We start from the raw sequence: 12031 nt of genomic DNA, 5'->3' as shown, positions 1-12031 counted from the left end.
ATTTGGTAGGATAATATAAATTAAAAGAGAGCAGAGTTCAGCTGCAGCTACGATATTTCCCAAATGAACAGCATAACTCAGTTATGGCAAGCTTAGACCAGACGCAGCCAGGATGAGCTTCAGTCTTCTTGTGAGCTGTAGCAGCCACCTGTGGCTTTAAATACCACATCCAAGGTCTTGGCATGGCCACTTTGGTCCCATATGTATTTCAGAATGGAGAGCTATATTTGGGCCCTCAGAAGTGGTCACGTTAAACAGTATTATATTCTGACGTGAACGAGCTCTGGCAATCCCATTATTATGATGGGCTGGGCAGAGAATGGAGTTTAACATTTAGAGTGTCCTCAAAAGCCAATGTAATATCCAGCAGCTCTCAAGCTGTGTCCTTGGCAGGGTTTGGAAAGCACAGAGGGTTTCTGCTTCCTCACTCCCTGTGTTCTGGCCCAACTTTGGGGCATTTATTTGAGAAGTCATCCCTAAGCTGCAAGAGCCCTCACACACACAGAGCTCTTTGCTGTCACTTGCCGTAGCCTCCAGTGGTGACTGAAAGGCTGGGAGCAGCTCTTATTCTGGCCTGGGGCTGAATATGCTGCCTTCAGCAAATCACCCACTCAGGAAACACCTGAACAGCCATCCTTGGTCTGCTACACCATAGAGCAGAGCTACTCCTGTGGCCCTTGAATGCCACTTCATCGTCACTCTTGCCATTGCCACAGCTTCCTGATGCAGGATGAGGGATCTGTCTACTAGCGATGGAGGGAATAACGCTGCTCTTCACATCCAGAGTAGGGGGCAGGCAGGTTCTCAAATCCAAGTGCAAACCAGGCAGCTCTATGGAAAACACCTTGCACAAAACACAGGCATTTTGTATCCAACTGCAGACTGACTGCTTTGACAATAGAGTAGGCCATGTGCCAGCAGCTGTTGGTGAACTTCCAGGGCTTCTCATGGAGATAGGTGGTTTGGGGTGCTTTCTCACAGGGATAACCCATCTTTATCCCATTTGGTCTCATAATTAGAAGAAGCTGAACAGCACAGGAAGGTGAGGATGCCCAGCAAATATTTCTCTCTCCTGCCTTCTCTCCCGCTTCTCTCCCTCTCTTCCTTTCTTCCTTTTTCTTTCTCCTTCAGAAGTCTCCCAGCACTGGGAATTCATCTCTTGATTGTTGTGCTCCTCTTCAGGCATTTTCTAGAACATGTGTACGCAGCCAGCAAGTCCAGTGAGATGTGACAACACAGTATCGCAACAGAAGTAAGGAAAGGACATAAGCCAGGAGGGCACTGGTTTATTTATAATCCACTGTGCATCTGAGCAGCGAGCACTGCCACCAGTGTTATGGCCTGTAGGAGAAAGTCACGTTGCTTAATTCAGTGGCCCAAGAGGTCAGAAGAGCTTATTTTTGTTCAGTACCTAAAAGCATTTCAGATTCCCCAGTTCTTTTGGTTTCCGCACGGTACCATTGCACTCCTCCGTAAGTTTTCCCACAGCAGTTTGCACTCCAACTGGCAGTGCGTGCAGGATTCCAGTCCAATTTTCATATGGCTTTTCCTGCCTATCACTGTTAACACAAAGCCCTTTTCAGAAGAGCCGAAGCCAGATCCCCTGCTGAGGAAAATTCCCTTTGGTCTCCTCCTTCCAGCAAAGCTTTGCTTTCTCACACTAGCCTGGAGCCTGGCCTGTGCTGTGCTACAACTTTCTATCAGGTACTCCTCTTTGCAGATAAACGCTCCCTTCCCCTTCCCAAAGCCTTTGGGAGTATCACCTATGACATTTGGGTGAAGGTAGATTTGGTTATGGTAGAAGCATGCTCCAGGCATGCAGCATGGAGCCAGTCAAGCCTCTCTCAGCTGCTGCCTCCCCCGATGGGTTTGGCTGAGTGGCAGTGCTCGCCTGTGCCTCCTCATTCCTGCTTGTACACTGGAGCGTTCCCTGAGCCCACAGGGCCAAGGTGGTGGTGTAAGCCTCTGTAATTGTGAGGCCGGGAGAAATGCTTAGAAGGAAAATGCCATAGAAACACAGCATTATTCTAATGGGAATTCTTTGTTTTTCTCATGAAAAACCTAAAATCTGCAGAAGTAGCTACTTTGTGGAAGGCGCTATCGCCATGAGTAAGTGCCGATGGGTATATATGGATACATGGGGGAGAGGGAGCAGTGACAGCAAGTGTACGTGAGGCTTTTAGCAAAGAACCAGCACAGAACCTCTCAGCCCAGGAGCCATCGTGATCCTGGCAAGAGGTATGTCACGATTTCCTGTCCCCAAGAGCACCGAGGCTTCCCGCAAGCTTTTAGGTGGATGGCTTCCCAGTGTATCCCCTCACGGCCACCTCACTGCGGCCGGAGGCGCTGGAGTGGGATTGACATCTCCATTCCAGTAATGAAATGTTCATGGCATGGCTCCAGTCCCCTAGGAATTCCTATCAGAAATGCAAATAGGAGAGGGAGGGGGAGATCAGAGCTTGGGAGGGAATTACATGAGCTTGTCATGCCTCAGTTTCTCCATCCCCCTACTAGGATAACGCAGTTTCCCTGTGCTCCTCTGTTTAGCCAGGTTTCCAGAGCGTTGCATGCTGATGGCTGTGGCAGAGCTGCCTCGTGTTCTAATGATATTGTTTCTTACGGTGCTTTTCAACCCAGATTCTCACCGTTAACTCCTACGTAAAGGCAGTGACAGATCTCTTTAAGAACTGCCGGTGACTTTTTCCACGCCGTGCTTGTAACTGTGGCAGCAGAGGTCTCCTTCCTCAGAGCTCTCCCTACTTTTCCACTAGCAGAAAAGAGGGCAAGGCCAAGCCTGAAGAGCACGGGCGGCTCTCCTCACGTTGCCGCTGCTCTTCCACAGGTCAGGCACCGGGATCGGGTGGCCGGCAGCCCCGAGTGATGGGAGCGTGGGGCTAGAAAGGGCCGGCCAGGGAAGATGGGGCTGGGGCTGCTGCCATCGAGGGGAGGTGCTGCTCATCCCAGGTTTAAATCCTGGGTTTAGGCGGGCTGAGCCCCGGTGGTGGCGGCCTCAAACCCTCCTCCGCTGGGAGGCTGGAGGGTGCGCGGGGGCTCCATAGGGGCCAGGCTGGCCTCCTGCTTCCACGTGTAGAGAGGCCAATAAGCGACCTGGTTCCCGGTGCCCCGGCAGCTCCCGCGGATGTGGGTCACCCGCTCTGCAAACCAGGCCGCCCGGTGGGGCAGCCCCCGGGGGTGTGGGGGGAGCCGCCTGCAGAGCCCCTCTCGCTCGCCCTCCAGAGGAGTCCAACCGCGGCGTGGCGCGGTCCGGTCCCGCGGGTGCGGAGCGGGGCCGGTCCCGGTGATTCGCCGGTCCGGGGGCGGCGGGCGCCCGGCTGATGCATATTCATGATGTGATGTCAGAGGGGGAGCACAGCGCCCCGTGACCGCCCGAGAGCGCCATTTCCTGGAGGAGGCGGCGGCGGCGGCTGAGGAGCGGCGGGCGGGCGGGCGGAACCGTGCGGGGGAGCCGCCGAGCGGCTGCGCGCCGGCAGGGGGAGACCGACCGGCGGCGGCGGCGGCGACCGGACCGGACACAGCGACCGGACCGATCGACCCGGAGGGGCCTCCCGCGCTCGCCCCGGCCGGAGCTGCAGCCAGAAGTTTGAGTCCCCGCAGCCTCCCCCGGGACCCCGTCGGCGGGAGGCGGTGCGGGGCTGCCTGAGCCGCTGTCGCCGTCGCCGCCTGCGCGGGCGGTGGGAGCCCCCCGCGGCGCGCCGGGAGCGGTGGGGAGGATGGTGGTGCGGGAGCGATGGAGCTGAAGCGGAGCATGGCGATCCCGCGGCTGCTCTTGCTGGGACTGTGGGCTGCGGCGCTCCGGGACGTCGCCACCGTGGCAGGTGAGCGGGGCTGACAGCCCGCAGGCGGCAGAGGACCGGGGGCAGCGGGGAAGGGCGGCGGGGCGGAGACCCCTGGGCGCGGCGGGACGAGCCGCGGGGCCGTGCGGGGAGACCGCTCCCAGTCCCCGGAGGGGTTCCCCCGTGGGCAGCCCCCGCCGCGCAGCCTCTGCTGGTGCCGGCAGCCCGCTGAGGGCGAGCACAGCGCCGGAGGACCGGGCACCGCTCTCCGGACAGGGCTGCCTGGAGCAGCGCCGGGGTGCGGGGTCCGCCCGAGGTGGCGGCTGCGGACCCTCGGGCAGCCACAGGTGGGGGTCGGGCCCGTCCCGTCCCGTTTGCCCCCCGCCGGGCTCTGGGGGCTCTGCTGCATGTGCAGGTCCAGGGGCTGCTCGGGAGCCGGCGGTGCCCGGTGGGGAGCTCGGGCTGTGCAGGGTGCTGAGAGCCTCGCCCGCCCGCCTGCAAGTACGGAGGAGTGAGTCGCAGCCCAAGTAATCCTCCTGGTTGTTTGCGGAGGCATTACTCTGGTATGTGCCCAGCGCGGACCGTCGCCGGGGGAAGCCGGGCGCTAGCGCATTCCTGAGTGGCTTTTGTTGGCTTTTCCCTCCTGAACTCCTTTTCCGAAGTTTCACCCCCGAGTGGGCAGGGAGAGGCAGCGTGCGGGAGCCTCCCGCCGCTGCACCGGGAGCTGCGGCTCCGCGGGGAGCCTGCGGTGGCACCGAGCGGGGGAGACGGCGGTGCGGGCTGCATCCCCAGGTCAGGGTCCTGAGGACGCGAAAAGCCTTTCCCTTGCTGTGCTTGAGAGCATCTTCCTCTCACTCTCCGCTCCCAGCATAACTTCACTAAACGCGTACTTCTGAGGAATCAATACTCAGAGGTGGCAAGTTTAAAAACTAAACAGATACATCACGTATTTGACAACCGGTATGTTTGCTCGCTGTCAGTGCTGTCTAACAACTGCTTGATAAGAAATTTCATGCAATTATTTCCTATCTATACATTTGAAGTCCTACAGGTAGGCTTGGAGGAGCCTATTTGCTTGAGCTTGTTGCACTGGCAAGAATGTTATCAGATGAGAAATCGTGAGTGGGAGAGTAGAAGGAGGAATAGGTGGAAATTAAAATCCATATTGGCATTCTATGTGCTTCTTGCCGATACCTGCAGGAAGAGATGCTGCAGCTAGAACTGGATTATTGTCAAAACGCGGGGAATTTACTAAAAATCCCTGATCTGTATTTTCTTCATTTCAGTTGATCTTATATCGTAGAGGGATTATATTTTGGTGATGTGGAGAATTACAACTCGGGCTGAACACTTGTACTCTATGTTAATTTCCGACATCATTAATTTGTAAGGGAACCGAGAAGCACAGAGGGTCTCTAACAACACTTCTTTGTTGAACATGTGGCTAACTCTTTCGGCAGGGCAGTCTGAGGGGAGCTGAGTAGTTTGCTCTTCCACGAGGGCACCTGCAATGAAAGTGGCTGTCAGGTTGTGCATGTGCTCATCAGCCTGGCACCATCTGTTTGCTTTAACACAGAGAGAGCTGTGAAGCTTTCATGTTTTATTCCAGTACTGTGAGTGGTGGAAGGGAGGGTGCTTTCTGGCACGCACTGGGACCTGTCATTCGTGCTACCAATGAGTTAAGTAATGCGAGGTTAGATCATCCTCACCCAAAGTGATTAAATCCTTAACCCAGCAAACAAGCAGTACCAACTAAACTGAAATGATCATCTTACCAGTTTAACAGTGCTCTCTGTGAATTTTGTTCAATTAATAACAGCAGATAGAGAGGCAAAGGACTCAACTTGGGGAAATCAGCTGTTAATAGATTGGGGGATCTCATTAAGGAAAGGAGTAGGGGCCTTCTGCCTGTGTTCTGGGATTGCTCCCGGAGCAGTGGTACTCCACCAGGAGTTACAGAGCGCAGTGCTGTTCCCGGGTACCAGCTGCCAGTGGCAGAGCTGGTCCCACAGTGCTGGTGTCCCTTCTCCCAGCAGTTACACCCGTGCTCTGTGTCCCTCTGCCCGGTGAGGAGGCGCCTCGTGGCTGTGCGAGGGTGGTGTTTGGGCAGGGAGGGAAGTGGCACAGGAGAAATCTCGGTATTTGATCACTGGTAATGCTGTAACAGAGCAGGAGCAACAGGGCTGCTTGCTTTAGCAGCGCTCTGCGTTTCACAACTGGTGTTTTTCTGCTGGGCTCTGTAGGCTTAGTGAGGCATCAGTGAGAAGCTGACCAGGCAGTGAACTGGGTGAAGTTGTCATGGGCTGTGATACGTTTCCGGGCAAGAGTGATGGAGTTGTTTCTTTTTTTTTCTGAAGGATGTGGAAGCCACTTCCAGGGCATAATATTGAATTTGGCCAGACCTGTTCTGGTCTGTCAGTCCTGTGCCACCGCATAGGAAATGGCCACTCTCCCTAACAAAACTGGCTTTACATTCATTTCCCGCTTCCCACCTTCCTGCTTTCCCATGGTCTCCTTTGATCCTCTCGTTCCTCCTTTATATGCCTTTCTTTCTTAAACGTGCTTACATAGCTGGCTTCCGTGTTTTCTCATGGTAATGTGTTTCATATATTCACTTCTGCTTGAGGGAAGCACTCCCCATCCACCCACACATGCAGCAGTGCTCGAGGTCAAATCCTGATCGCTTCTGTGTCAACATCACCCCGAGCAGCTCCACCGACTCTGGCCCTGCTGCTATGGGGTCTCGGCTCTGTAGCTCTGGGTACAACGTGGCCCTTTGGCTGGGCTGAAGGGTCAGGGAGGCTCCTTGGAGCGCACACCCACATCACGCGATAGAAATATCTGTTCTGTAAACAGTTCTGCTCCTTGGCGAGGCGTGCTGTGGAGCAGGCTTTGCTTTCACGGGTTTCGCAAATTGCAGGGCTGTCTGTAGCGCAGGGGAGCAGCGTACGCTGAATAACGAGACGTAATTGAGTCTTTCTCCTACCCCGGCTCTTTGCAAAGGCATACAATGGAGCAAGCACGGTGATTTCTTAGCAGCGCAGGAGCCCCGTAGTTGAAATTACAGCCTGGGAAAAAGAGGAAGGTGTGGTACCGTGCTGAGTGAACACGCTTGGAGCTGCGGGATCACAGGCACAGCGAAGCTCCCGGTGTGTCTGTCCAGCTCCGCTCTGCAGAAGCTCACCCTGCTGTTACACAACTTGAAAGAAGCCCCATGTATACACTGACCCTCTGCTTTTCAGTGCTTGCTTTTGACTATTGCTTAGCAGGCGTAGTATAGCAGTGCCGAGACTAACAGACCCCCTCTGCAGCGTGTGCTGGTAGGGTGTGTAACTCCAGACCACCAACCTAGAGTAATTTGATGTACTCCAACCCCCCTTCTTCTGGGGGTGGGGCGGAGTAGTATTTTTCTTTTAGGTATGAAATTTACAGGATCTCCAATCAAATTAAAGGTGTCCCAGGGCCAACCCGTGAAACTAAATTGCAGCCTCGAGGGAACGGAAGATCCCGAGATGTTGTGGATCAAGGACGGAGCAGTGGTGCAAAGCGTAGACCAGGTGTACATTCCAGTAGATGAAGAACACTGGATCGGCTTCCTCAGGTACAACGGATGCAGGGAAGGAAGGATACTGTGGAAACTATTGCACAGTTTTCTGCTGTCAGCTATAGCTGTGCAACTGCAGTGCCCTCGGCAGGGCAGGGTCCTTCGCTCTGCAGTTCAACACGTGGCAAGGGCATAACTGAGAGCAGAGCTGAAGCCACTTGAGGGCTGAGATTTTATGCACTAGATCCATATTGGTTTCCTGACTGCTGTGGTGACAGGTGCTTTGCTAATGCTTGTGGTGCTTGAGACGTGACTTCAAGGTGAGAGGATGTTCTTACCTTGTTCATCTTATTCTGCCGTGCAGCAGGAAGATTAAGGTCTGACTTACATAGATACGTTTTCTCTTTCATACTCATTCCCTTCTCTTTCTCTCTTGAGCTCTCAGTCTGCCTAAAGGGTAAGGGTTGGTAATTGAAATGGACACCCAGGATTACATCCCTTTCCTTTCTTTGGGGAGAAGGGTTTGTTACCTGAACCATCATTGAGTCGTTTTGCAGAGACTTTCCTAATGCATTTGCACTACATGGTATCAGTCCTGCCCTGCTCAGAGGCACAAAACTCTTCTGCAAAGCAGCTCTCTGTGCCTTCATTTCAGCAGAAGAGGGATGTCAGCTAGTTACAGAAGTACCAAGTTAAACAAGACCCAAGGTTCTGCTCTGGCTTTTTCTATGCATAAAGAGAGCTTGTATAAGCAAACATGCCATCACCATGAGGACTCAAAACTGGTGATTGAGAATCAATCTTCCCTGAGCTCCAGCTTCATCTCCTATTAGGTTTCTTGGATTGACATTGCACAGTCTCCAATTCAAGCAACTAAAGGTCTCTGTGCTAAAGCTTGTCTGCAAGAAACATTTTGTTAAGGAAAAAATCTGTGCCTAAGAAAATCATTGCATTATAGTGTGTTTTTCTTGAAATGACACCATTTACTGCCCTCCTGTTCTATTTCTTAGCTCTCTTTGCTCTCTGCAATCTCTCAACCTGATCTCCTTTCTCATCTCTTGTTTTCCTCCACTGCAAACTTTCTGCAGCACCAGGGCTAAGTTAGGGTGCTAAATCCAGATGTGTCTGAACCTCTTTCTCCTTTTTCCTTTCTTCTCCTAAAGTGATCATTTCTACCACCTTCTGTGTAAGACTTTGCTGCAATCGCTGTGTTTCAGAACATGGGGCTCGATGGGCAGGACAGCTGATGCCATTTGAAGGCACAGCTCTGAAAAACAGGCTGTAGTGGGTCCGTTCTGTGCATTTTGGCAAACCCTCTCCCTTTTCTCTCTTCCTTCCTGAGATGTTCTTCCCTTTCCTCAAGGTGAACTGCTACTGTTGGAAAGGTGGGCATCAGATCTGCTGAGGATCCCTGCATGGCAGCAAGCACATGGGTGCACATCCCATGGGGGGCAGTCCACTTCTGTACATTGACAGGCACTCAGAGGCACAGTGGTGCCTTGGGTAGCTGAGACCTTGTTGCTTTGGGACCACATTCTGCCCTTATTCACCACAGTAGCTTTGTGCTGCTAACAGCAGTGAGGATGCTGCAGATTTCCAGCAGTGGAGCAAGGAGCAGAATTTCTCCCCTGAACTGGAGGTCTGTGACCTGAATGCAAGCCCCCACAGCTGCCTTCCCCTGCTTGGGTGCGTCTTCTCAGACAGGGAACTGTTGCTGAGCAAGGGACAACACAGAAATGTTCGTAGGGTGAGGTCCTGTGCTGGAATAAGCCATCATAACCCCTTGAAATCATTAACCAAGCGGCCCAAGGAGTGTGACACTCTTGGGGTAAGAATAACACTAAGTGCAGCTGAGGTGAAGGGGGCTCTTTTCTGACCCATCTGTTCCTGTATGAGGCTGTCACCAGTCCTGTCACCTCACTGGGGCAAAGCTTTGGGCTCACTGAGGTTTGTGATTTGGAGCTTCCCACTAGCTCAGACACTGCAGGTCAAGCTGCTGCTCTTGAAGGCTAGCTAGAGTCATGGTCCAGGATCCAGATGACCAACCCCTTCTATTCTCGGAGGACACAAATGATGGGGTTTCTGCAAGGATCTTTCAGAGGAAGGCTGTCTGCTCTGCTGAGGATTCCTTCTACCCACTTGCTGCGTGGTTTGTGCTGGCTGGCTGTTGCCCTCCTCTCCAGAGCTGGCTGTGTCTCAGTAGGTGTTGCCCATGCATCTGGTTTGCCAAACACTGAAGGGTCCTTTGGGGCAAAAACATGCTTTATCCACGTAAAATATCGATCTGGCTTTTGACTTTTTTCAGCTTGAAATCCGTCGAGCGGACAGATTCTGGGAAGTACTGGTGCCAGGTTGAGAACGGGGGGAAGAAGGAAGAATCACAGCAAGTGTGGCTCATAGTGGAAGGTAAGGAGGAGTAGTAGTGCTGGTTTCCTTTCAGGGCTGACCCACCAATATGCTCTAGGTGGAAGTGGTGAGAGCAGATTGCTCGTGACAGGCTTCTTGGCTCTGAACCTTTGCTGCTAACTGCAGTGAGATCGCTACAGAGCAGGAGTAAGAATAGGAGAGCAGCTTCAAGGAGAGGAGCTGTCAGTTCTTATTCTGGTTTTATTTTGGCACATTAGGAAACAAGATCCTTTCATGCACACACATTTCTTTCCAGCCCCTCAATCCATTGTTGTTTTCATCTCCAAATAATTCATAGAATGATGGGATGGTTCATGTTGAAAGGGATCCATGGGGACCATGTGGTCCAACCCACTTCTCAAAGCAGAGTCACTGCCTGGTTCTGTGTACCAGGCAAGCAGGTCTTTGAGGGCAAATAACTCTTTTAGCCCAGTTCTGAGTTTCAGAAGGCCTGTACATCAGCACTTCATAGCTGTGACTGTTCCATGTGGCACTGTTTCATCCAGTCTTATCTGATAAAGAATAACTTCTACATGGTTGCCCAAAAGTCACCCAGAGCAGCATGGGTTGGTGGCTTCTCACTGCCTCCAGTTTCATTTCCCTTGAGCCATGGCTGTGTTAATAGTCATAAGATGGCTTAATATTTGATGAGGAAGTTAACAGTGCACTTGCAGGAAGAAGTGGCTTTTCGGATGTAATTGGTAACGTTTTGGTCCAGTGCTGAATCAGCAGTCTTAAAGAGGGGGAGCAGGGAGGGTGCTGTGGGAGGTGGTGCGGTCTGGGTGTTGTACAGCAAAGCACTCACTCAGAGCCTTGATAACATCCATAGCAGTTCTCACAGCAAGAGGGACTCTTACCTGGTGCTCTTTCAACTAGAAAGCGTTTACAGCTGAAAACTCTCTCTACTGTGTAGTGTTTCCATTTCTATTCCAGTCGCCATGGCCTGCTCCAAAGGTGGCTGCGTTTGCATGGTGCGTGCATTAGGAGTGATGGGGTCGCTCAGTGTGCTAAGCCATCTGCAAAGACAGAGGAGCCCTGGACAGCGCAGGCAGCAAGTGTCAGAGTCACAACAAGCAGCTGCAGCTATGTAAGGGGGAGTGCTAAGAATGAAGGCCAAAGCTTACAGCAGAAGTTGACAAAATGCAACTAATGGCCTTTATGAGAAAAGCAAGCACAGCAGAAGCTGGTTAAACTTGAACTGAGCTTGTAATCATCTGGAAAGGGAGTTACTGGGGAAAATTAATAAATAACAAAGAGTGATAAGGGTCGGGTGTTTGAAAATGTGTCAGCTGTTAGCATCAGAAAGCACAGGGAATGCAAAAGCCTATCAGTCCCTCCACTGTTATCTCTGTGTGTTTCTTCTCTGGGCGTACCAGCTTTGTCTAGAGGTGGTAGCTGTATTGATAACAACTGTTGACATCTTTGAGACTGGATCTTTACTCTGGCTGTTTGCAGCCTTTGGTAGGTGCTGACACCCTCTTTGTGTGCCACAAACAAGTGTGAGCTACTGGTGAACTAATTTAAAGTGAGCTCGAATGGGTTTCGATGCTGTCTAATATCAGCTTGAGATCCACTTAGGTAGTCTGTATCAGGCAGAATTTGTAGCAATGTTGTTTGAACTGGCTTTGTAATACAGCTCAAATGTTTGCTCCTATGAAACACAAAATAAACCCCAAATTAGTCTGAAACTGTTTTCTGGTTTAGAAAGGAGACTCTGGCCTTCCAAGAACATGATGGCATTCGATGCCCAGAGAGGTAATTGAAGAGACGCACTGCAGAGTGTGAACATCTTCAAAGCACAGATTATGTTTCTTACAGAGCTTTCCCTCTGAAATTACACCCCTGGCTATGCCCTGTTCCTGGGCTGCGGGCCCCTGTTGTGGCTGCAGTCACACTTGTATGGACACGTCTCCATCTATAAACTGAGCTGTAGGAACAAAATCAGCCCTGTAGGTTGGATGCTGGTGTGGAACAGGGAACAGACAAGCTCATTTCCCTGCTTTGCCACTGATGTCCTGTTGGCTGCTCCGTGCCCCTATGGTGCATCTGTGAAGGGCGGTGCAGGCACTGACCTCTTGTACAAGGAACTGGAGGGCTGAATGGGTCATGGACAGTGAGGTATCCAGGTAACACATATATGGGCACAGTGCAAGTTCCTGAGCTGGATGAATCAGCTGCACACCCTGAACTAGGAGAGTGCTTAATTGTGGTCTTGTCTGATCTGGTTAGCTGCTCCCAGAGCGAGAAAACCTGCTGAGCTGGCCAGGATCCTCCCAAAAGGTTACCT

General features: G+C 52.3%; 1 protein-coding gene across 4 annotated transcripts in view; it reads left to right on the top strand.

Moving 5' to 3' along the window:
• Positions 1 to 3276: 3276 nt before the first annotated feature.
• Positions 3277 to 12031, top strand: part of TYRO3 (TYRO3 protein tyrosine kinase) — a 41969-nt gene continuing 33214 nt past the window's right edge. Inside the window, exons 1-3 of one of the 4 annotated variants that reach the window (XM_062635740.1) lie at positions 3277 to 3836; positions 7212 to 7395; positions 9644 to 9744. In XM_062635740.1, coding sequence (XP_062491724.1) covers positions 3749 to 3836; positions 7212 to 7395; positions 9644 to 9744 — 373 coding nt within the window. In that variant the 5' untranslated portion in view covers positions 3277 to 3748. The remainder of the gene's footprint in view (positions 3837 to 7211; positions 7396 to 9643; positions 9745 to 12031) is intronic. The other 3 variants (XM_062635741.1, XM_062635743.1, XM_062635742.1) reach the window with 3 other exon arrangements.

The sequence above is a fragment of the Pezoporus occidentalis genome, unplaced genomic scaffold (assembly GCF_034315485.1).
Source record: "Pezoporus occidentalis ecotype Australia unplaced genomic scaffold, CSIRO_AGI_Poc_V1 ctg46, whole genome shotgun sequence".
Taxonomy (NCBI): Eukaryota; Metazoa; Chordata; class Aves; order Psittaciformes; family Psittacidae; genus Pezoporus; species Pezoporus occidentalis.
The sequence above is the reverse complement of the archived record's forward strand: the minus strand, read 5'-3'. Positions and strand labels throughout refer to the sequence as shown.